Source organism: Haliotis asinina, chromosome 11 (assembly GCF_037392515.1).
Source record: "Haliotis asinina isolate JCU_RB_2024 chromosome 11, JCU_Hal_asi_v2, whole genome shotgun sequence".
Lineage (NCBI taxonomy): Eukaryota > Metazoa > Mollusca > Gastropoda > Lepetellida > Haliotidae > Haliotis > Haliotis asinina.
The window spans coordinates 52,577,968-52,604,959 of record NC_090290.1 but is presented as its reverse complement, the minus strand read 5'-3'; the positions used below and the strand labels follow the sequence as shown (position 1 = coordinate 52,604,959).

Sequence of the window (26,992 nt, the reverse complement as noted above, 5' to 3'; positions counted from 1 at the left end):
ATATTGCTGGAATATTGATGAAAGCAGCATAGAACTGTACTTAATGAAAACTGATGGCCAGTTAACACCAAGACACAAACGTTAAACTGTCTGCATTGGGCTGATTTATCAAATAGAAACAACAACAAACACCCATCACATAATGTCATTGACAACAAGTGAAGTATGTCACAATTCACGTTTTAATTTCTCTTTTTCTACAAGTTCATTTCTTCTGTTCTGGTAAAGAGCAACTAGTTTCTCATCAGGTTTTATACGTTTGTTCTGAAGTTCTGTCCAAGACTTCTCCAGCTGATGGACACTGTAAGCGCTTTCCATTTTCTTCCTCGTCATATCCAGTTCAAACTCGCTACTGGACATAATGGTACACCCATCTTTCCCACATAAACTTAACTGCCTGGATTTGTCCAGTCTGGGTAAATACTTAACACCAGTTTTACTTTCCAAATAATCTACACTCACTTCAAAATCTCGTAGTTTATGACTTGATATTGGTTCGTTTGGAACAATAAATGCACCGACATATTTCATGTCAGAATCATCATTTTCTGCCACAATGACCTTGAACAGATGGGTTGGCACGGCAACCTGGTTCTTTCCGATCACCTGAAAGAACAAAGTCACATACATACAATAATAACAATATTCACTTGTTGCTTAATGTTACACACAGCAATATTCCAGCAAAATGATAATAACAGAAAATTTCGTTAAAAAGATGAGTTGCACCAATAGTCCTTGCTTGTAATATCAAAATTAAGTATAATGTATGGTTCTGTTGCTAGTAAGGTTGAAGCAAGCCATTTCAGTGATTTAGACAATGAGTGACACCATTTTCCATTGGTGAGATTATTCATAAATACAGTGTAATGTTTAAAGAGGTAAACATCACATGTAGTCCAATTTCTGGGTGTTATTGAGTATTTGAAACATGAGAATTCATTTGGAACGGACAGATGGTGATGTTTATCAACACTGTAAACACAAAAATGAAACAAAAGGCCTGAATGGGGTTTACTGTCTGGACTGATTGACATAGAGCATGGGTACAGCTGTGAAGTGTCATCAGCTGGCCGTCTCAGCTGGTTTCCATGGTAGCATCTGGAACTGCTCATTTGTGACATAATTCTGACTTCACATCACAATATTTGAATGGCGTCACCACTGTGGACAATGCAACAATACAGTTGTATTTGATATTTGTGTGTGTAAATAGGCAGTGAATGGGAAGTCTAAGGAAACTCAAATCAAATCAGGACAGCTTGGATAACTCTTGATTGGTTTTAGTTTGTTGAAATGTAAAGCACCGTAATCTCACTTATATTTTGATTCCGTGTGCTTAAACGTTTGGTCTCATATAAATATACAGGGTTTCAAAAAATCTTTCTAAAACCCACCTGCCACAGGGCAAGTGACTTTAAGAAATTAACTTGTCCTGACTAAATTTCCACTTGCCCTGATTTTTAGGACAGAATCATGATGATGTAATTATGAACCAATAAATCAGCATGGTAGTTGATGTTAGTGTTCAGTGGACAGTTTATTTGGAAGGGATAAATAGCCAAGAAACATAACTCTACTTTATTTAATAGCTACATTTTCAGCAGAGATGAAATTAAATCCATGTTCATTTGCGGCTTATAACCATAAGTGGATATTATCTAGTAGCTCACGGACAAGTAAGATACTGTACCATAATTTGACCAAATGAAAACTGACTTTTCCAGGGTGTCAGGTGATGGGATTATTGAACGCCTGATATACCCCTAATTTGTCATTCAGTTATTGAAAATTACAATTGTTTGGTGGGGAAAAGTGAAATTACAAATGTTTGAAATCCTAGCTTAATGACATTTGTCCAGCCAAGCAGTAAAGATCAAGGTAAGAATTGAGCCACCCCAGGTACTAATGCATATGACAGTGAGAAGCAAAACCTATATAACAATGTTTATGGATAGCAACTGCTTGTATTTTGTGAGTGTGACATTTCAATACAGATAGAAATTTCAAATGTCATTTCTAACTGACAACGGTACAAGAACCTGTATCAAACCCTGCACTCACAAAATAAAAGAAGTTCTAATCCGTAAAGTTTGTCTATTATTGTACTTCCCAGGTAATTGCCACTGAAGAACTGACATGTTGAAAACCATTTCACTTACTTCATAGTTCACATACAGTTTCCCATCTTCCTCTGATTCCGGCAACATCACAGGACCACTCAAGATGCGGACATCCTTGAACTTCTTGGTGAGGTCACGACAGTACATCTCAAATCGGTTCCAAAAGCCACCATTGTTTTCTGGGTCTTGAGGCAGGATGTTGGTCGAGTAAAATGTGTCACTCATGGCTCTCTGTGGATGCAGATACATACATGTTTCAGAAAGATCAGATTATACATGTTGCACTTTGAAATCAGAGTGAGTGAGTTTACTTTTAAGCTGCACTCAGCAATATTCCAGCTATATGGCGGTGGTCTGTAAATAATCAAGTCTTGACAAGCCAATCCAGTGATCAACAGCATGAGCATCGCTGCACAACTGGGAACTGATGACATGTGTCAACCAAGTCAGCGAGTCTGACCACTCGATCCCATTAGTCGCCTCTTACAACAAGCATAGTCACATTTTGTGGCAGTCATGGGTTGCTGAAGACATGTTCTACCCCAGATCTTGACAGGTCCTCAGACTGGGAGTTTTCTATTCATACAATGTCGAATGTATTATGATCATTGAGACTGTAAGACAGTTTTCATAAAATCAATTGCTACTGTTCTGAACTGAACCTTACAACAGCTCCTTGGAAGCCATACAATCTCAGTCAGCCTTGTTTAGCATGTTGTTTTGATTGCTCTCAAAAGGGAGTGAGAACTTGATGAAAGTTTGAAACTAGTTTGTAACTAGTACCCAGTTTGAAACAGAACAGTAGTAGCACATGCAGTTCCCTTTAAACAAGATTGTGGTGTCACAACTTTCAAGATTTGATGTTCCTGTGATGACAGAGTCTTCAAGAACTCCTGAAATTGTCACCCTTGAAGTATAAATCCATCTGGAGCTTCATGTTTGCAACACCTTAATGTATTTCCTGTTGCCTCAATTGTTGTAGAATAAGACTGGTAAACAAAGGGACAATGACATTTCACACTCTTCAGTGGTCACTAGTGAAGAAAAAATACCAGACCTTACATTACCATACAGAATGGACATAAGTGAGTGAGTTTAGTTTTACGCCGCACTCAGCAATATGGCGGGAATGGACATAACGCTCTACCTGGTCATACTTGTAATTGCCAGCCGGTGCCATGTGGCCTCATGACCAGCCACTGTGACGGTAGTCATCATTGGTAGAGGAAAACATCTTCTCTACATCCAGGTCTGGCTGAAACTGAGACTTCTTCCGATTGGCTGAACCTGGTAAGAATAGACAAACAGTGAGTGAGTGAGTGAGTGAGTGAGTGAGTGAGTGAGTGAGTGAGTGATCGAGAGAGAGAGAGAGAATGTGAAAGTGAATGAGTTGGATGAGCTGCAGTTCAAAAACGTTTTGAAAAGCCACTTGCCACCGGGCAAATGACTTTAAGAAAGTAACTTGTCCTGACATAAATCAAGAGTGATGAATAGCAACTCTACTTTATTTGTAATGCGAAATTTATTAGCTGCATTTGGAGTAGATATGAAATGAAATTCAAGGTTATATGAAGTTTGGAACCATAAGAGGAAACTATCTAGTCACCCAGGGACAAGTAAGATACCATTACTTGATTGCCCAAAATGAAAACTGACTTGTCCCAGCGATTGTATTTTTTGACCCTTGGCTGAGTGTTATTCATCTGATGTGAGTTTCTTTGCCAAAACACAAATAGATGAATCACACTGTAAGCAAATAAATCATAATGGCTGTCTCGTGCCTTCATTATAACTGGCAAGAAACAGGCTCATTAAACTTAGTGTACCACTGCCTTGAACAGTAAGAGAGTGAACAAGCCCTGCAAAAGACTCTGCCGGACAAGGCATGATACAACATATGTCATATTTGGGATTTCACTTTCTTAGTAAAGTACAAATTCTAGTACTTTTTTCGGTTGAGTCCCATTCGGGATTCGAACCCGCACCCTCAGAGTCAGGCACCTAATCGCCAGCACACAAAGTCAGCCGCCTAGCCCGCTCAGCCACTGACTTCATTCATTCATTGACTTAGGTCACTGATCTTGTCCATCCCATTTGTCACTTCCCACAACAAGCAACATATACTTTAAACCATTCGAACCAGAAATCTCCACAGTGTTATTAGTGAGTGAATGAAGGAGGGAGTGAGTGAAGGAGGGAGCGAGTGAAGGAGGGAGTGAAGGAGTAATTGAGGGGTTCACTAACACGACACAATGAGGTGCTCATTGCCTCAAGAAGTTTGTAGAGGAGTTGTAGTTTGTGGGTGTAGTTTGTAGACGCTCATCAGTTCCACCCTGAGGAACAGTTGGGTAGTGTTGTTGGTAAAGTGTTTGTTCATCAAGCCAAAGACTTTGTTTCAACTCATATAGACACGATGTATGAAAGCCATTTCATGTGTGCTTGTAGTGATAGTCTTCTGCATGTGAAGACTAGCAGTAGGGTGTGGTATTTTGGCTAGTGACAATATAGTGTAGTATACGGATGAACAACTTCTTTATTGCTATGAGAGTGTAGGTTCTAACAACATTGCCAAGCAATGATGAAATGCATAAGATTAGAGAAGCATATACACAAGTGAGAGGAGATGTTTATACAGCACAATACGGATAAGGAAGACAGACAGTATAACAACACATGGGCTTCGATAAAGCTTAACAAGTGAAGTCTGCAAAATATACAAGTGGGTAGTGAAACCTGTGGTATACATAAGTGGCCAAATACCAATGATGAGAATATATACATTAGCGGGACATTAACCTTAATGAGGATCTTCAATGAGTTTGTAGTATGCAGGAGGTATGTAAAAAACCTTGGTCACAGTTGATTAATGGCTGGAATCCAACACCGGTCAGTGAACCCTACCTCTCATTGTGACTGACAACATACAGTACAGGGGTGGATAGTGTCCAACAATGACCAGTGAACCCTACATCTCATTATCACTGACAGTGTACAGTACATGGGTGGATGGTGTCCAACACTGACCAATGAACCCTACCTCTCATTATGACTGACAGTGTACAGTACAGGGGCGACTGGTGTCCATCACTGAGCAGTGTACAATGTCCAACACTAACAAATGAACCCTACCTCCTATTTCACTGATAGAGTACAATACAGGGGTGGATAATGTAAAAAACTTACAAATGGACCCTACCTCCACTTTTGACAGACAGTGTACTGTACAGTGGGGTGGACAACGTAAAACACTGACAAATGAACGCTACCTCCTATTTGACTTATAGTGTACAGTACAAGGGTGGCTGGTGTCCAACACTGGCCGGAGAACCCTACATCTCATTAGTACTGACAGTGTACAGTACAGGGGTGGATGGTGTCCAACACCGTTCAGTGAACCCTATCTCTCATTGTGACTGACAGCATACAGTACAGGACTGGCTGGCATCCAACACTAACCAGAGAACCATACCCACCATTATCACTGACGGTGTACAGTACAAGGGCCACTGGTGTCCATCACTGACCAATGAACCCTACCTCTCATTATAACTGACCGTGTACAGTACAAGGGTGGATGGTGTCCAACACTGACCAATGAACCCTACCTTCCATTAGTACTAACAGTGTACAGAACAGGATTGGATGGTGTCCAACACCGGTCGATGAACCCTACCTCTCATTAGTACTGACAGTGAACAGTACAGGCGTGGATGGTGTCCAACAATGACCAGTGAACCTTATATCCCATTATGACTAACAGTGTACAGTACAGGGGTGGCTGGTATCCATATCTGACCAATGAACCCTTCCTCTCATCTAAACTGACAGTGTACAGTACAAGGGTGGATGGTGTCTAACAATGACCACTGAACTCTACCTCTCATTATGACTGACAGTGTACAGTACAGGGGTGGGATGGTGTCCAACACTGGTCAGTGAACCCTACCTCTCAATATGACTGACAGTGTACAGTACAGGGATGGCTGGTGTCCAACACTGGCCGGTTAACCCTACCTCTCATTAGTACTGACAGTGTACAGAACAGGCGTGGATGGTGTCCAACACCGGTCAGTGAACCCTACCTCCCATTATGATTACAGTGTACAGTACAGGGGTGGCTGGTGTCCAACACTGGCCGGTGAACCCTACCTATCATTAGTACTGACAGTGTACAGTACAGGGGTGGATGGTGTCCAACACCGGTCAGTGAACCCTACCTCCCATTATGATTGACAGTGTAGAGTACAGGGGTGGATGGTGTCCAACACTGGCTGGTGAACCCTACCTCTCATTAGTACTGACAGTCTACAGTACAGGGGCGACTGGTGTGCATCACTGTGCAGTGTGCAATGTCCAACAGTAACAAATGAACCATGCCTCCTATTTTACTGATAGTGTACAGTACAAGGGTGGCTGGTGTCCAACACTGGCCGGTGAACCCTAACTCCCATTAGTACTGACAGTCTGTACAGTACAGGATTGGATGGTGTCCAACATGGTCAGTGAACCCTACCTCTCATTATGACTGACAGTGTACAGTACAGGGTGGATGGTTTCCAACACTGGCCGGTGAACCCTACCTTTCATTAGTACTGACAGTGTACAGTACAGGGGTGGATGGTGTCCAACACTGGTCAGTGAACCCTACTTCCCATTATGAATGACAGTGTACAGTAAGGGGCAACTGGTGTCCAACACTGACCAGTTAACAATACCTCTCATTATGACTAACAGTGTACAGTACAGGGGTGGATGGTGTCCAACACTGGTCAGTGAACCCTACCTCTCATTAGTACTGACAGTGTGTACAGTACAGGGGTAGATGGTGTCCAACACTGGCCGGTGAACCCTACCTTTCATTAGTACTGACAGTGTACAGTACAGGGGTGGATGGTGTCCAACACTGGTCAGTGAACCCTACTTCCCATTATGAATGACAGTGTACAGTAAGGGGCAACTGGTGTCCAACACTGACCAGTTAACAATACCTCTCATTATGACTGACAGTGTACAGTACAGGGGTGGATGGTGTCCAATACTGACCAGTTAACAATACCTCTTATTATGACTGACAGTGTACAGTACAGGCATGGATGGTGTCCAACACTGGTCAGTGAACGCTACCTCTCATTATGAATGACAGTGTACAGTAAGGGGCAACTGGTGTCCAACACTGACCAGTTAACAATACCTCTCATTATGACTAACAGTGTACAGTACAGGGGTGGCTGGCGTCCAACACTGGCCGGGTGAACCCTACCTCTCATTACTACTGACAGTGTACAGAACAGGCATGGATGGTGTCCAACACCGGTCAGTAAACCCTACCTCCTACTATGATTGACAGTGTACAGTACAGGGGTGGCTGGTGTCCAACACTGGCTGGTGAACCCTACCTCTCATTAGTACTGACAGTCTACAGTACAGGGGTGGATGGTGTCCAACACAGGCCAGTGAACCCTACCTTTCATTAGTGCTGACAGTGTACAGTACAGGGGTGGATGGTGTCCAACACCGGTCAGTGAACCTACCTCTCATTATGACTAATGGTGTACAGTACAGGGGTGGCTTGTGTCCAACACTGGTCGGTGAACCCTACCTATCATTAGTACTGACAGTGTACAGCACAGGCGTGGATGGTGTCCAGCCTGGTTCCCTGGGTCTGATGCGCCTGCGCTAACGCTCCAACACTGACCCAGACAACCACTGCTGCATGGCAGCGTTCACTGCATCGAGACATGCCATGCATTTTTACTACAGAAAAATCCGAGGACGGGTGGTTAGAAGTTTTTCATAGCATTTTCATCGATACAGTGGCAAAGAGTATGCCACCAGAACAACGGCCATCGTTACTTTCAGTGTTGGAAAACATTATTTAAGCAGTTTCGAGACACGAAAATCGTCGTTACATAGGCAATATGTAAACAATGACACACCTCCTACTTTCATCACTGACATGTGCTTTGATATTTCGTGTCAGCTCGCTATTACCACGAAATCGTACACATAAAACATAGATCTGAATGACCACACTGATTGGAAATAGTTAGCATCTTCATTTTGGGGAATTTTATGACGTGTAATTCGTTGATTTGGCCCTATTTTCTCCTGTTATGTGTGTTGGAAACAAACTGAAAGCCCAATCGTTGTAACTAGAAAATGGCTTTTACGTTACATTATTATAAGTAATAATAATTAGATCTTATTAGATAATTAGAACACTTTTGAAACACTTAAATGATTCACTCAACAATGTTTTTGCATTTATTATTTGTATTCATTTGGTATATTATTGGTATTCATTTGGTATATATCATTTCAATATAACACTGGACCACATCATAGTGGCATTGATCTTCAAAAGTTGAACAGTACTCATGGTATGGCAATATCTGGGTGATGCTAGTGGGAGGTTGATTACATATTGAAGCATTATATATAACATTGAATATACCCAATTCCCCAACCCATATATAGCTACAGTTTTGTATACAATAGGAAAACAGATACATCATGAAATATTCATAACTGTGTGTGTATTTGCTTGTTTTGAAAGAGCCCATTCATACAAGGAAAGTGTGCTTGTCTAAAAGACACTGATACACAACACTCCAAGATGGGGCTCATGTTTGTTGAAGACATGTTAAGTAAAAAGCAGTCATTGCTATTTCATAATGTGTCCATTTCCTATTACATAAAAACACTGTAGCTATATCTGGGGTTGGAGAGGGGTGGGGAGAGGGATACATTCAATTTTGATACCTCTTGTTACTAAAATCACAATAAACAGTTTAATACAGACAATGCTGGATTGCATGACACAAGCATGTCAGTGAAGCAATCTATTACATTCCCTTGGCTTTTTAACATAAATATAGACATGAGTTATTTACAGCATCAGAGGTCCGTCAAAGTTTTCAGATAAAAGATGTTGGTTGGTTTGTTGTTTAAGACTGCACTCGGCAGGGGGTGAACGATGTAAAAAACTGACAAGTGGACCCTACCTCCACTTTTGACAGACAGTGTACTGTACAGTTAGGTGGACAACGTAAAACACTGACAAATGAACCTTACCTCCTATTTGACTTACAGTGTACAGTACAGGGGTGGCTGGTGTCCAACACTGGCCAATGAACCCTACCTCTCATTATAACTGACCGTGTACAGTAAAAGGGTGGATAGTGTCCAACACTGACCAAAGAACCCTACCTCCCATTACGACTAACCGTGTACAATACAGGGGCAGTTAGTGTCCAACAATGGTCGGTTAACCCTACCTTCCATTAGTACTGACAGTGTACAGTACAGGTGTGGATGGTGTCCAACACTGGTCAGTGAATACTACCACCAATTATGACTGACAGCGTATAGTAAAGGGGCAGTTAGTGTCAAACACGGACCAATGAACCCTACCTCCCATTTGATGACTGTCAGTGTACAGTACAGGGTGGCTGGAGTCCAACACTGACCAGTAAAAACTACCTCCCATTATGACTGATAGTGTACAATACAGGGGTGGCTAGAGTCCAACACTGACCAGTAAAAACTACCTCCCATTATGACTGATACGGTACAATACAGGGGTGGCTGGTGTCCTACACTTATCACTGTACCCTACTTCCCATTATGACTGACAGTGTACAGTACACTGGTGGCTGGAGTCCAACACTGACCAGTGAACCGTACCTTTGTTTAAGACTGACAGTGTACAGTACAGGGGGTGGATGTTGTCCAACACTGACACCATAAAGGTGAAACCTACCTTTATTTAAGATTGTGTACAATTCAAGGGGTAGTCCAAAAGTAGTCGGCCTCCCCTGGACAGTTATGGAATGGCAATTGTTTTTGTTTTATTTTTTGACATATTATCTTTCAAGATCAAGGAAATTGTTTTTGCCATGTTCTCACCTGAGGATCCCAGTTTTGTTTATCTTGGTACCCCCCAAAAAAGCAAAATCAGGAATAAATACATCACTAAAGCCAGGAAGCAAAATATGAAATAGAATCAAACATACACATCAAAGTGCCTAAAAATGCAATTTGAAACCACAATCACTTGTTAAACTGACTCCCACCGTGGTATTTTCTGACAGAGCTTGTTTTGGAGACACTACCCACTTTCAGATGACGTAATCAAGAAATACTGAATGGTCACACAAGTGTCAGTTCTCTGTATGTTATAAACAATGCCAAACTAAATGTCTGAACAAAATGTTTTTGAAAGATTAAAATGGGGTTGTCCTTTAAAAACAGCTTTGCCTAAATATAAATCCAAAACAGAAAAGGCCAAAGGGATATTTCAGCCCAGAATCCTGTTGTTGCATCCTTGTTTATGGAACATATGAAACTCAAATATGCAGTGTTGTCTCATACATTGCTTTTTAAATATAAATCAAGCAATCCAAATCTTTGAATGTGATTATGACGTGACGTAATCGATACTACTCTAAACATATTTTATATCATATTATCTCAGCTCACACCATCATCCAAGAGGTACCAAATGACATGCACAGATTGTTTTTAACTTTCTGCAATGTTTAAAGAAACATTACACAACCATTGTGCTGTGAAGACAAATATCTCGTCAACCATATTAAACACATATGTGACATTGTTGACATGTCTTTACTAATGATTCCTTCAAAATACAATGGAAACTTTTCTAACATTGGACATCAAGAATATAGTGAGCTCGAGGCCAACACTGGTTGGTGTCCAGCACTGTCCAGTGAATCCAACCTCCCATTATAACTGCCAGTGTACTGTAAGAAGTTAAACTGTATCATTATATTACACTTACTTTGGGGGCTTCTACTTGTTTTTGAGAGTCCCTTAGTACTTGTTGTGTTAGGTACTGTTAATAATTTTAAGATATATCAGTGACTAAATATTATTTGTTGATGGAGGAAAGGGTGGAACTCTTGCCCAACACTGACCAGTGAACCCTAGGTCCCATTTTAACTGACCAGTGAACCCTACCTCCCACTAAGGCTGACATTGTACAGGACAGGGGTGGTTGGTGTCCAGTACTGTCCAGTGAACCCTGCCTTTCATTATAACTGTCAGTGTAGAATATAGGGGTGGATGATGTCCAACACTGACCATTATGACTGATAGTACAACTTGAACCAGTTTCAAAGTGCAGAAAGGTGTTGCTCGAAAACGCTTTGTTGCGTGTCTAAAAGTTCATATCTGTGTGTATAAACGTGTCTACAGTTTAAACATTAGCGCCTTCATAAAAGTATACGTTTAGAAACAAAGTGACAAAAGTATGCTGTTGATATGTAAAGGAAAAGGAAGAACTCACGTGTCAACATCAAAACACAGCACGGCAAACACAACATCCGGTTTCTATAAATAGACATTGTAAAGCTATGAATAGAAACGCACATGGCGTATGTTTGTAAACAATCGCTGTCGGCGTGGATACAGAAATAGTAATTTTTCGTTAACACTGGATGTATATCAGAGTTTTGCAGTTTTAAGTCAGTCATGACATGCCCAGTAGTAAACAGTTTGCAGTCTCAATAATAACTGATATGAACAAATATATACAAACAAACTAAAAAGAATTGTTGGTTGTTTTTACTTCTGTTTTGTGAATAAGCTAATACAGGATATAAGGAAAGAGTAAAAGATGCGGGATCATTTGGTCAGAGTTGCTGTCTTAGCTGATGCATTTCATCCTCTCACAATTGTGCAGATGGAAGCTCATGGTGTCAATCACTGAATTGTCTGTTCAGATTAAACTGGAATGACTAAAAAGACAAAATCAAATGGATCACTTTAAAGAGTGATTACAAAATGAGGGGTTTACGCATGATTGACATCAAAACCTTTGTTAATGCCATTACATTATCTACTCTCAAACTATACTTAAAAAGACAAATCCTGGTAACCCACACAACTTTCCTTTGAAGGATATTCTAAAATATGGAACAAATTTTCAGAATACAATTAAAGTTGATAATCCTTTTTGGAAACATGTTTTCGAGGCATGGAAAATATATCGTACCAAAAATATTACAGATGCAGAGATCATTCATGAAATCTTATCTCAGTCTTTGTGGTTGAATAACAATTTCAAAAACTCAAACCACATTATTAGACACTGGGCTAAAGGTGAAATCTTGACAATTAAAGATCTATGTGATGAACATGGGTTGATATCCTTTGATTATTTGAAGCTTAAATTTGATGTAAGAGGTACTCACTTAGATCTTGGATGTGTTACATATCTTTTACCTGAACCTTGGAGAAAGATTATTAAGAAACATGGATACATAAACATAAATGATCTTGCTATAAATTCACCCAGAAGGATTGTGTATCCTCAAGAACAGTTTCAAGAGTCTCCTCTGATTACAAAATGGGAAACAGTATTTTTTTAGATTTTTTTTCTTTTCACATTTTTTCAAAATACAGGTCACGTGCTACATGTTGCAATCAACAAATGGTAGGTAACAACTGCATGGTCTTAATGTTTCCAAGAGAATATGCTGGGCTGAATTCAAAACATGCAACCCTACTTGCACCCAGTTGCACCAGCCAAGTTCCAAGAGTAGCATAGTGAGTAAAACATCAGAGGTTCCAGTGTATATAAACTTGTTTCCCTGATGTAGTTCCCATGAAACCATAGCAATACGAAGACAAAGCTGATCCCTGTTTACATGCATTGTCATAACCGAGAAGTGTCTATGAACAGTATGGTTTTGGCGCCATAGCTATTCAAAGTGTAGGAGAAAGAGGAGCTGACACATGTATGCGTATAATATTAGAGTTATTGTTGATGTATTTCTCAAAGACTGACTTGCACCTTGTGCAAGTTAGACTCATAAGTAGATTCATTTGGTAAAATTAGGCTGCACCAGTGCAAGTAACAAAGCATTAAATCAAGCCCTGATGTGTATTCACAGGTATGTGAAGGTGTTAATGTTATAAACATACATGTATATTGCTCTACAGTCTTTGCTTAAGTTCATTGTTAGATATGGACTATATCCGAGCAGGTAGTACATTACTAGGCAAATAAAGTATGTAGTGATGACCAAAATTTTGTAAACTTATCATAAGAACAAGTTGTAAAAGGGATACATTTTGAGACTTAATAGTACTGGCAGCAGATTCTAAAAATATTCTTTTGATCTGGTATTATTCCATATTTTTGGTTGTGAAAGATTGTTTGTTTAGTAAGAAGCAAAATTATATTACAGTGAGTGAGTTTAGTTTTACGCCGCTTTTAGCAATATTCCAGCAATATCACATCGGGGTACACAAGAAATTGGGCTCCACACATTGTACCCATGTGGGGAATATATTCAAAGGATCATTTTGATTTTCCTTTTATCCAAATAGTATGATTTGTGGGGTAAGTTTAATTCTTATTCCAGCATCAGACATGAGCCACTCTTCAATTGTCTTCCAAAGTCTATGCATCAAATTACAGTCCAAAAAAAGGTGTAAAATAGTTTCATTGGAAGTTTTACAATAGCTACTCAGGGATGAGTCACTGGCTTTTATTTTATGTTGATAATAGTTTCTGCCTAAGATATTGTTAATAACTTTCATTTGGAACCATCTTAATTCTGCACTCTGTGTGCATCTAAATGCAATAATTGTGTAAGTTCTCCAATCTGATTCATCAATGTTAGATTCAAGAATGGTTTCCCATTTTAAATTTGAGGCTGATTGCTTGAAGTTTGACGCTAGAAGAGTGATATAAAACAACTTGCTACCCTTATCATACTGTACGTTTATGAATGTATTAAGGCGCCACAGGCAGTTCTAATGTTAAGTAGTCTGAATTAAGGGTAGCAAGATTAAAATATTTTTGTAGGTGATTCACACAACTAATCATACGTTGATAGGATAAGAAATTGACATCGCAATGAAATTTAGTTTATGTAATCTGAGTAAAAGGGTGTTTGATTAGCAACCATTGGGTTGTTGTTGAACCACAAAGGAAATGTCAGCAATACCTCAACTCATGGTATTTGTTTCAAAAAGGTTTCAGTGTAATCTGCCCAAGCCATGAGTATATCGCTCCAAAAAGGATTATATTCATTTTATCTGCATATTGTCTAATTTGGCTTGGGCCAAAAGGTTTTGTGGGTTTGAGTTTTTTAACAAGATTCTTTTTATCCAAGATCATTTTTTTTGGACTGGATTGTTTCAGAGATATGTTGTACTTTAATTCCACCATCTTTATGAGTACAGTACATTTTCTCTCTCTCTGTGTATTTTTTAGTCTTTCCACCCCAATTATATTGAAAACAGTTCCTTTGCAGTTCATCAACTAGACTCTGAGTTGGATTAGGTAGTGTTGAGACGAGATGGTACAGTTTAGGCAAGAGAAGTGATTTCAGTATTGTATTTCTTCCTAATGGAGTTAATGTCCTGAATGATCAGATTTTCATTAAATTTTATATGTTTTGTACTTTATTATTATAATAGTTTTTTTCTACCATTACATCCAAGTCTACATCATCAAAGTCTGTTCCTAGCAAATTTGAGCTCTCTGCCCATTCAAGGTTCTATTTGTTACATAGTTTATGTTTTGATCTCTTTTTAGATCTGATCCATATAATTTTACTTTTTTTTTCAATGTTAACTTTAAGTCTGGAAAACCTAGCAAAGAAAGTTAGTTTATAAATTGTTGTATATAAAGATTTCTCAGTTTCACTGAAAATAATAGTCATCTGCAAACTGTGACAGAATATATTCAATATGTCCAATTTTTATACCTTTAATATTTTTGTTATTTCTCAGCATAATGATGGGGAAACATTATTTGACTGTAACGATTTAGATTGGCGTTTGATTTTTGATAGTTGCACAAAGAATTTAAAAGATGTGAAACTTTTTATAATGAATCTGGTTGACAATACCATGTGTTCTTTTTGTAATGATTCTGTTGAGACCTTATGCTGTATATATTGGGATTGTGATGAAACCAAAACTTTCTTGAAGAAACTTGAACAGTGGATTACCGCAAGTATCCAAACATGCATTTTGACAAAAAAAATTGATTTGGTTTGGCTTTTTAGGTAAGAACCCATTACTGAATCACATAATCTTGTCTGCTAAGCGGTATATTTACATTTGCTCTTTGAAAAAAACAATTCCAAAAGCTGACAATTACTTGAAGATATTGAGGTTTCCTCTCATCCCTGAATTTAACCCAGACTGACTGTTTACATGTTACTGACATTGATAATTGATGTAATTATTGCAATCTATCTGTATTGAGCCCACCAGTTGCTATGTACACATATTCACCTATATGCTTTGACATATTTTTGTACTCATTAATTAGGGAACTGAAAATAACAACAACAAAAATTAAAATGACAAAAAGGATGCATAAAAAAATGTTTCAAAGGTAAAGTTTATTTGTAGGGTTAATACATTTTTTAAGGTTTTGCACCACATTTCCATCCAGAATTATGTAGGGCTGGCTTGAGTCAAAAGTAAACCCATGTATTTCTGTTTTCATAATATCTGTATTATACTAAATAGACGAGAAAATGAAACTGACTGTGAACGAAATCACCAAGAGACAAAAGTGTACTATTTCTGTCAAATATACCATTTAAACTTTTTAACCAGTGTTTCATTTTCCCCTGTTCTGCTGTATATACACATATACAGGAATATAGTAGGCATATGATGGTTTGTCCACTAACATTTTGGAAGCCAGAAATGGGTAACAGCTCTGTGAAGTACATCATTAAGCTATATGACGCATTTACAAATTACATAGACGTCTGCATTTTAAAAAAGAAAAAGAAAAAAGAAAGAAAAAATATACGTTGCTTGAGCGCTGTGAGAGCAGGTACAGATACGCTATTTGGATTTTTCATTAACTGACAAGTCATGATACAAACTAAATCACACAAATCTTGCATTTTTAGATAATAATGTATAGTTTTGTTATTTTTTCTTATTTACAATTTGTTCACTCATTTACAGGTACAGTACAGGCCGTCAAAATGTGATGTTGGTGATAAGACAATCATCCATTTGAATGATAATTAGATAACACAGTAACTTCCTGTGTGTGTGCCTGTGTGCCAAAACATGGGTATACAGAATGTCAAGTCACAAGAATAAAAATTTCAAAATTTCTCAGTTCGAGTGAGGTTCTTGAGAGGCATTTAGAGGTCGGTATTCTAATATATGACAAAATGTTATGGGATTATTTTTCCCTTTGCTCCCGAGCAAGACATTTTGTTTTGTGAAATGCAACGGAATATTCAAGTCAGTTAAGAGCCATGACCGGAGGTTTTTCCAGAGATTTTTTAACAATTTCACAGTCTCAAAAGAGGTGGGTAATTGATTCAATGTTATAATTACAAAAACTACAAATAGGAGAGTCTATATACTTGATCTTAAGCAAAAACTGTTCTACTGTAGGTACGATATTGTGAATAATTCTGTTTTGTAACCATCTTAGATTAGTACATTACATACATTTCCATGGGATAATATTAAATATTTCACTGGACTTTGGTAGAAGGTTTAGATCCATGCTGTCCAAGTTGTTATTATAGTATTCTGTTTTTAACTTAGAGTACAGGAGTGTTTCATTGAAATGTTTGCTATCTTGTTCACTGAATTTTAGTTTAGACAAATTACAAGGTTGTGTCGGTTTAGTGCTCAGAGATGTGAAACTTGAAATGTTTGCCTTTAAAATGGAATTAGCTATTGCTTGTTTGAACCCTTCATAGGTCTGGAAATTAGTTTTGACTTTATATAAATCTATAAAGTCATCAAAGGGTTGAAATTTCCCTTCTGCTGTCAACAATTGGCAGATACAAATACAACTCCCTTGTTAGACAGAATAGGTTTGTTATCTATCGATATGTCATCACTACACCAGATAGACTGTGACTGGGTTTCAAATTCCCTTGTAATAGTATATTTTGGCTTAGATATGAACCAGGCCCAAGTAAGTAACACATCCTTCCAAAACTGATTAGTTAAGGTGGGAGCAACAACATTTTTAACATAATTACGATCTGCAGACATAGGTAAATTTCACCTGTTATGTAAGAAAAATAAAATCCCACTTATAAAAGATGACAAATATTTGGTTGGTATATCTAGTTTGCCAATTTTGCATAATTACATGGCTGGCTGGTCTGGTGTAATATTGTGTTCTCTTTTTTTTCAGGAAAAATGTTAATGCATTGTCTAAGAGTTGTGATCTTATCTATGCATATCACACATTTTATTTCCCATTCATGTACGTTTTTTTGGTTGAAACAAAAAGATATTTTCCGTAAGAGGGTTGCTTTAAATGTGTTTCATGTGCTCTTGTCTTTATAGCTTGTGTATTTTATTGGACAGGTCATAGTGAATGAGTGAGTGAGTATGGTTTTACGCTGCTTTCAGTTATATTCCAGCACTATCAGGGAGGGGGCATCAGAAATGGGCTTCACACATTGTACCAATTCGGGGAGTCCCATCAGTGGGCTACCCTACCGCCCAGAGAGGTGATAGAATACACATTACCACCAAATGAATTGCAAAGGGACAAGAGTTTATTTCAAGGGTCAAAAATAATGTTTTTATTTTGACTTATACTTAAAAAATTTCAATTTTTCTCAGGCACATTTTTTTCCAAAGTGACACAGGCAGTAGGACTTTTTAACAATTTTTTAAAGAAAAAATGTGACAAGGGAGGAACATGCTTTTTATTATTTTCTCTCACAAATACAGCATGGAAAGTTTAGCACGTGTTACTGAGTTGTAGATTCAGTCACTCGTTCTTACCGACACTCATTCTTTTAGTGGACAAATGGATGATCAGGATGGGGGTCAAGTCAAAGTTATTTTTTTTAGAATAACAATAAAAAAACTGTTACACGCACAAATAAAAGTGACGCAACAGACGCCCGAGAAACATTTCACTTTTTTCATCTAGCCTTATACAACAGATGTGTAGTTTTGGTCTGACCTTAATTTGGCATGCTCTAATCCACGGCATATTCCAATGCCCCAAGTACACGACTGTCAGAGAGTGTATTAGATGAGTGCAGTCCATGTTCGGAAAGAAATGGGTACATGCTGTATGATTATGGGCCGAAAGCCACCTGATGGTTAATCAGCATATTTCTGTGATTCAATAATAATCATAATAATAATATATATGGATTTGTATAGTGCCAATATCCACATAGTCCTTCTCAAAGGCGCTTTTTGCATGCATCTGACAAGATGCAGTCACTCAGAGAAACAGTGCTGCTTGAATAAGAACGTTTTCAGCATTCTCTTGAAAAACAAATCTTCTCAACACCTCTGATGTCCTGTGGGATGTTGTTCCACAGAACTGGGCCTTCCTTTGCGAAGCATCTGTCTCCAAATGTCTTTGTCCTCGTACGTGGCATGACTAGCAGCTTGGCACTACCAGAACGAAGAGAACGAGCTGGCTGATGGCACTGGATCAACTCAGTGACGTATGATGGAGCAATACTGTGGACAGTTTTGTACACCAGAACAAGAATTTTGAATTCAATTCGTTTGGCTACTGGGAGCTTGCTCTATACCACAAATGCATCCAGCTAATATGTCTTTCAAAAGTTTATTTTAGGGATCAAAGGCGACATTTGTCTTATCCTGCATATTTCTAGTTACATCGCTTTATTTCCAATTCCTAGGGCCTGCAGGTCTGGGCTGACTTCTATCCTTGACCATGTGTATAAGACATGCAATGAGATGCTGCACAGTCTCAAGATGACATGTCAGGAGGACTTATGTCTCACTGTACCACCAATCGCCACACAAAGTAAATATACCATTTCTCACCCCAAATATGAATGAGTGAGTGAGATGGGTTTAGTGCCACCTTGTACTCTACAGTGTTTGTTCAGTGGGAATGAGCGAGTGAGTGACTGAGTCGGGTTTAGTGCTATCTTGTACTTTACAGTGTTTGTTCAGTGGGAATGAGCGAGTGAGTGACTGAGTCGGGTTTAGTGCTATCTTGTACTTTACAGTGTTTGTTCAGTGGGAATGAGCGAGTGAGTGACTGAGTCGGGTTTAGTGCTATCTTGTACTTTACAGTGTTTGTTCAGTGGGAATGAGCGAGTGAGTGACTGAGTCGGGTTTAGTGCTATCTTGTACTTTACAGTGTTTGTTCAGTGGGAATGAGCGAGTGAGTGACTGAGGCGGGTTTAGTGCTATCTTGTACTCTACAGTGTTTGTTCAGTGGGAATGAGCGAGTGAGTGACTGAGTCGGGTTTAGTGCTATCTTGTACTTTACAGTGTTTGTTCAGTGGGAATGAGCGAGTGAGTGACTGAGTCGGGTTTAGTGCTATCTTGTACTTTACAGTGTTTGTTCAGTGGGAATGAGCGAGTGAGTGACTGAGTCGGGTTTAGTGCTATCTTGTACTTTACAGTGTTTGTTCAGTGGGAATGAGCGAGTGAGTGACTGAGTCGGGTTTAGTGCTATCTTGTACTTTACAGTGTTTGTTCAGTGGGAATGAGCGAGTGAGTGACTGAGTTGGGTTTAGTGCCACCTTGTACTTGTAAGGGATGCAACTCTGTCACATAGTGCACAAAATAAGATGAATGTATTGAAGAAAATAAGCAAGAAATAATTCAGAATTATAACATATTTTATTAAAACAATCATTCTATGATGGTATTGTACATTGATTATTAATTAAGTCAACTGACATGAGACATTTTCAAATATGCTTGGCATATCCATGTACATTTGTACAATGCAAAATTGACAACACTGTCAACATGCTCCTAACGATTTCAACAACACTATACATTGTAATAACAAATCAGAACCACGTGGGTGCCAGTCTTGCTGAGGATAGATCTCATATTACTGATACTGTGTTCAAAGTAATCTAACGAGGTATCTCTTACAGGGATCAGACTTTTCTGAGCTTCAAGAGGCATGAAATGTCATCTTTTAAGATGTGTAACATGACTTAATCAGTGTATATATCAACGATTATGTGCAAAAATAAACCTCCTTAAACATACTGCAAGTATTGTGATTTTCCAAACAAATATCAGGAGTATTGGCCAGGTAATGCTGTTACAAGAATTAGGCAGGTAGTATATACTGAAGTTAAAATGAAACTACACATGACATGTTTTGGCATTATTCTATAAAAGACAATGCAAAGGTGTGTTTAGTTACAAGCACTGTGTACATTGCCAAGACAACACACATTCCGCTCTCCCCACATTCCTCCTCCAAACTAAGTCCCACCAGAACAACCCCACCAACTGACCAACACCTGCCAAAACACACCCCCACCATGTATAATTCTGCTCTCCCCACACCCATCCTCAACCTGACCAACACCTGCCAAAACACACCCCCACCCTGAATAATTCTGCTCTACTCACACACCCCCACCAAACTGACCAAAACTCATCAGAAAACACACCCACCCTGTATCACTCTGCTACCCCCACATCCCTCCTTTAAACTGACCCAGCCCCATAAGAACACCCCACTCTGTATCATACAGATCTACCCTCCTCCAAACTGTCCAATCCCCACAGCAACCCTGTATCATTCTGCTGTCCCTACAATCTTCCTACAAATTGTGCGGAACCCATCAATACACACCATCCTGTATCATTCTGTTCACCCTGCACCCCTCCACCAAACTGACCAACACCCGACAAAACAGCCCCACCCTGTATCATTCTGTTCTCCCCACACCCCTCCTGTAAACTAACGAAAGCTCCGTAAGAACACTCCACTCAGTATCATACAGATCTACCCTCCCACCAAACTGTCCAATCCATACACCCAAGCTGTATAATTCTGCTATCCCCATACCCCTCCTGTAAATTGACCAAGCCCCAACGCAACCAGCCCCACCCCTTCCCTCCCCCAACCCACCCTGTATCATTCCGCTCTCCCCACAACCCCTCCTCCAGACTGACCATCCCTTAACCAGACCACCCCACCTCACCCTGTATCATTCTGCTCTCACACCGCTCCTCCAAAATGTCCAATCTAAACAACAACACCCCCACCCTCTGTCATTCTGCATCCCCCAACCTGACAAGCTCTACCAGAACACCTGTATCATTCTGTTATCCCCACACCCCTAGTCTAAACTAACAAATCGATACCAGAACACCCCTACCCTGTGTCATTCTGTTCTCCCGACACATCCCTCCTCCAAACTGACCAACACCCTCCAGAACACCCCTACCCTGTGTCATTCTGTTCTCCCGACACATCCCTCCTTGAAACTGACCAACATCCTCCAGAACACCCCTACCCTGTGTCATTCTGTTCTCCCGACACATCCCTCCTCCAAACTGACCAACATCCTCCAGAACACCCCTACCCTGTGTCATTCTGTTCTCCCGACACATCCCTCCTCCAAACTGACCAACATCCTCCAGAACACCCCTACCCTGTGTCATTCTGTTCTCCCGACACATCCCTCCTTGAAACTGACCAACACCCTCCAGAACACCCCTACCCTGTGTCATTCTGTTCTCCCGACACATCCCTCCTCCAAACTGACCAACATCCTCCAGAACACCCCTACCATGTGTCATTCTGTTCTCCCGACACATCCCTCCTCCAAACTGACCAACACCCTCCAGAACACCCCTACCCTGTGTCATTCTGTTCTCCCGACACATCCCTCCTTGAAACTGACCAACATCCTCCAGAACACCCCTACCCTGTGTCATTCTGTTCTCCCGACACATCCCTCCTCCAAACTGACCAACATCCTCCAGAACACCCCTACCCTGTGTCATTCTGTTCTCCCGACACATCCCTCCTCCAAACTGACCAACATCCTCCAGAACACCCCTACCATGTGTCATTCTCCTCTCCCCACATATCCCTCCTCGAAACTGACCAATCCCCACTAGAACACCTGCACCATGTATTATTTTCCTCTCCCCACACTCCTCCTCCAAACGGACCAGTCCCTACTTTAACACCCACACCAAGTATCATTCTGTTCTCCCCACATTTTTAATCAAAACTGACCAATCCCCACCAGAACACCCCCACCCTGTATCATTCTGATTTCCTGACACCCCTCCCCCAAACTGACCAATCCCCACCAGACCATACCCACCCTGTAGCATTGTGCTATCCCCACAATCCTCCTCCTAACTGACCAAGCAACACCAGAGCACCCTCACCCTGTATCATTGTGCTCTCATCACACACCCCTCCTCCAAACTGACCAAGCCCCACAAGAACACCCCCACCCTGTGTCATTCTGCACTCCCCACACCCCGTCCCCCAAATGAACTAAGCCCCACCAGAACACCCCCACCCTGTGTCATTCTGCACTCCCCACACCCCTCCTCCAAACTAACTAAGCCCCACCAGAACACCCCCATCCTGTATCATTCTGCTATCTCCACACCCCTCCTCCAAACTAAGCCCTATCACCTATGAGAACACCCCCATCCTGTATCATTCTGCTATAACCACACCTGTCCTCCAATCTGACCAACCCCTCCAGAACAACCCCACCTTGTTTCATTCTGCTATCCCCACGACCCTCCTCCAAACTGACCATGCCACACCAGAACACCCCACTCTGTATCATTCTGCTATAACCACAACCCTGGTCCAAACTGACCAATCCCCTCCAGAACAACCCCACCTTGTGTTATTCTGCTATCCCCACAACGCTCCCCCAAACTGACCAACACCCACCAGAACACCCCTCAGTGGTACAGTGAAGTCAGATGTATCTGCCTCTCTCCCATCAGCACCAGCATGGTACAGTCAAGTCAGATGTATCTGCCTCTCTCCCATCAGCATCAACACGGTACTGTGAAGTCAGATGTATCTGCCTCTCTCCCATCAGCACCAGCATGGTACTGTGAAGTCAGATGTATCTGCCTCTCTCCCATCAGCATCAACACGGTACTGTGAAGTCAGATGTATCTGCCTCTCTCCCATCAGCAACAACACGGTACTGTGAAGTCAGATGTATCTGCCTCTCTCACATCAGCAACAACATGGTACAGTGAAGTCAGATGTATCTGCCTCTCTCACATCAGCATCAACACAGTACTGTGAAGTCAAATGTATCTGCCTCTCTCCTATCAGCACCAGCATGGTACAGTCAAGTCAGATGTATCTGCCTCTCTCCCATCAGCACCAGCATGGTACTGTGAAGTCAGATGTATCTGCCTCTCTCCCATCAGCATCAACACGGTACTGTGAAGTCAGATGTATCTGCCTCTCTCCCATCAGCAACAACACGGTACTGTGAAGTCAGATGTATCTGCCTCTCTCCCATCAGCATCAACACGGAACCGTGAAGTCAGCTGTATCTGCCTGTAGTCAATGACGCAAGGTAAGAGCCCCTCTGGCTGACCTCATCAGCAGGAACACTGTGTTGAGACGACTGGACTGTGAGCCTCGGACCTGTCAACATAAACTGAATTGTCTTCATTATGCCATAAATGTCACATTACATTGTTTTGCTATGGATAGTGATCACACAGCACTAGGTGAGTACTTTCATTTGTATTTTGGTTTAGGTGTGCTATCTACAATCTCTTTACTGTGACAACCAGTCTCAGTAAACTTAGTCTCAGTGTATTTCGTTACACTCCACCACTGAGTCTAACAAAACCTAGTAGAAGGTCGCGTCAGGTAACCTTTGAGCCACAAATGAACGTCCAATCAAACGTGAGACGGTTAAATAGATTTAACCAATAAGACAACGGCTACTATTTGGGGATCGGAGGGACTTTCAAAATATTCAGGTCACTGACACAGATCTCTCCATAAACAAACTCCGCATATAACACTGTTATTTGACCTGCAGTATATATGCCTTGGGGTTTCTGTTGACATGGTTACCATTAGCTAATATTTCCGCAAGATAACATCCTTGAATATTGCAAAAAACACTATTTTAAGTGACTGTTTAATCTCAGTTGTCATGGTTGTACATACCCTGTGTGTATAACCAGGAAGGGAGCGTACGCTAAATAGCATTCGGAATCGTTCGGGTACGAACCTTTTCCAGATAAAAAGTTCAGAAGGTATGTGCGAATGTCCACTTGGGAAACTGTGTTCTGATTGGTCAGTCTCAAAGGTTACCTGCCGCGACCTCCCACAAGGCTTTGTTAGACTCAGTGGTGGAGTGAAACGAAAAGTACTGAGGATAAGTTTACTTAGAGTGCTGTGACAACAGGACAGGAATTTCAAGGTTCAACATAAACATATCACTGCTTTGCACTTTATCTGTTTCACTACAAAGAAGGTTTGCAATAAACTATGAACTATAAACTATTGATTTGATATACCGCCAATTTTGATAAAAATCTTCAATAGCGCTGTACATATAGGATATATACAGACAAGAATGTTAAATAGCAGGATATTTACACAATACACAGAACGAGGGCAGATTTTCAAACTTAAGGGCCTTCAGGGCTTGCTTGAACTGGTCCAATTTCTGTTTTCTCCTGATTTCATCAGGTAAGTCATTCCACCAGATTGAGCCCTGGACGTGGAAGGATCTGTTGGCAAAGGTCTTTCTTTTAACATGTGGTACCCTCAACCTCATGTACTGACTACTCGACCTCATGTTCTCCCTTCCACTAACTGACAGTGTACAGTACAGGGGCAGCTGCTGTCCAACACTGACCAATGAATCCTACCTCTCATGATGACTGACAGTGTACAGTACATGGGTGGCTGGTGTCCAGCAGTGACAAGGGAAACCTACCTCCCTTTAAGACTGACAGTGTACAGTATAGAAGTGGCTGGTGTCCAACACTGACCAGTGAACCCTACCTTCCATTATGACTGACACTGTACAGTACAGGGGTGGCTGCAGTCCAACACTGACCTGTCAAACCTACCTTCCATTAAGACTGACAGTGTACAGTAGAGGGGTGGCTGGAGACCAGCACTGACCAGTGAATCCTACCTCCCTTCCACACTGACACTGTACAGTACAGGGGTGGCTTGAGTCTAACACTGACCAATAAACCCTACCTCTCATGATGACTGATAGTGTACAGGACACGGGTGGCTGGAGTCCAACTCTGACCAGTGAACCCTACCTCTCATTATGACTGACACTGTACAGTACAGGGGTGGCTGGTGTCCAGCACTGACCACTGAAACCTACCTCCCTTTAACACTGACAGTGTACAGTACAGGGGTGGCTGGAGTCCAGCACTGACCAGTGAATCCTACCTCCCTTTAACACTGACACTGTACAGTATAGAGGTGGCTGGAGTCCAACACTGACCAGTGAACCCTACCTTCCATTATGACTGACACTATACCGTACAGGGGTGACTGCAGTCCAACTCTGACAAGTGAATCGTACCTCCCTTTAACACCGACAGTGTACAGGACACGGGTGGCTGGAGTCCAACACTGACCAGTGAACCCTACCTCTCATTATGACTTACACTGTACAGTACATGGGGGGCTGGAGTCCAACACTGACCAGTGAGTCCTACCTCCCTTTAAGACTGACACTGTACAGTACAGGGGTGACTGCAGTCCAACTCTGACAAGTGAATCGTACCTCCCTTTAACACCGACAGTGTACAGTACAGGGGTGGCTGGAGTCCAACACTGACCAGTGAACCCTACCTCTCATTATGACTTACACTGTACAGTATAGAGGTGGCTGGAGTCCAACACTGACCAGTGAACCCTACCTTCCATTTAACACTGACAGTGTACAGTCCAGGGGTGGCTGGAGTCCAGCAGTGACCAGTGAATCGTACCTCCCTTTAACACTGACACTGTACAGTATAGAGGTGGCTGGAGTCCAACACTGACCAGTGAACCCAACCTTCCATTATGACTGACACTGTACAGTACATGGGGGGCTGGAGTCCAACACTGACCAGTGAACCCTACCTTCCATTATGACTGACACTGTACAGTACATGGGGGGCTGGAGTCCAACACTGACCAGTGAATCCTACCTCCCTTTAACACTGACACTGTAGAGTTCAGAGGTGGCTGGAGTCCAACACTGACCAATGAACCCTACCTCTCATTATGACTGACAGTGTACAGTACAGGGGCAGCTGCTGTCCAACACTGACCAGTGAGTCCTACCTCCCTTTAACACTGACACTGTACAGTACAGGGGTGACTGCAGTCCAACTCTGACCAGTGAATCCTACCTCCCTTTAACACTGACACTGTACAGTATAGAGGTGGCTGGAGTCCAACACTGACCAGTGAACCCTACCTTCCATTATGACTGACACTGTACAGTACATGGGGGGCTGGAGTCCAACACTGACCAGTGAATCCTACCTCCCTTTAACACTGACACTGTAGAGTTCAGAGGTGGCTGGAGTCCAACACTGACCAATGAACCCTACCTCTCATTATGACTGACAGTGTACAGTACATGGGGGGCTGGAGTCCAACACTGACCAGTGAATCCTACCTCCCTTTAACACTGACACTGTAGAGTACAGAGGTGGCTGGAGTCCAACACTGACCAGTGAATCCTACCTCCCTTTAACACTGACACTGTAGAGTACAGAGGTGGCTGGAGTCCAACACTGACCAATGAACCCTACCTCTCATTATGACTGACAGTGTACAGTACAGGGGCAGCTGCTGTCCAACACTGACCAGTGAATCGTACCTCCCTTTAACACTGACACTGTACAGTACAGGGGTGGCATGAGTCCAACTCTGACCAGTGAATCCTACCTCCCTTTACCACTGACACTGTACAGTACAGGGGTGGCTGGAGTCCAACACTGACCAGTGAACCCTACCTCTCATTATGACTGACAGTGTACAGTACAGGGGCAGCTGCTGTCCAACACTGACCAGTGAGTCCTACCTCCCTTTAAGACTGACACTGTACAGTGCAGGGGTGACT

General features: G+C 41.3%; 1 protein-coding gene across 1 annotated transcript; it reads right to left on the bottom strand.

Moving 5' to 3' along the window:
* Positions 1 to 164: 164 nt before the first annotated feature.
* On the bottom strand, positions 165 to 11,468 carry LOC137256030 (nuclease EXOG, mitochondrial-like). Its single transcript, XM_067793688.1, has 4 exons — positions 11,434 to 11,468; positions 3,271 to 3,410; positions 2,163 to 2,354; positions 165 to 606 (listed from the first exon to the last, which is right to left on the bottom strand). Exons 2-4 carry the CDS (start codon positions 3,301 to 3,303, stop codon positions 169 to 171), a joined length of 663 nt encoding a protein of 220 aa, XP_067649789.1. The 5' UTR covers positions 3,304 to 3,410; positions 11,434 to 11,468; the 3' UTR covers positions 165 to 168.
* Positions 11,469 to 26,992: the final 15,524 nt, after the last annotated feature.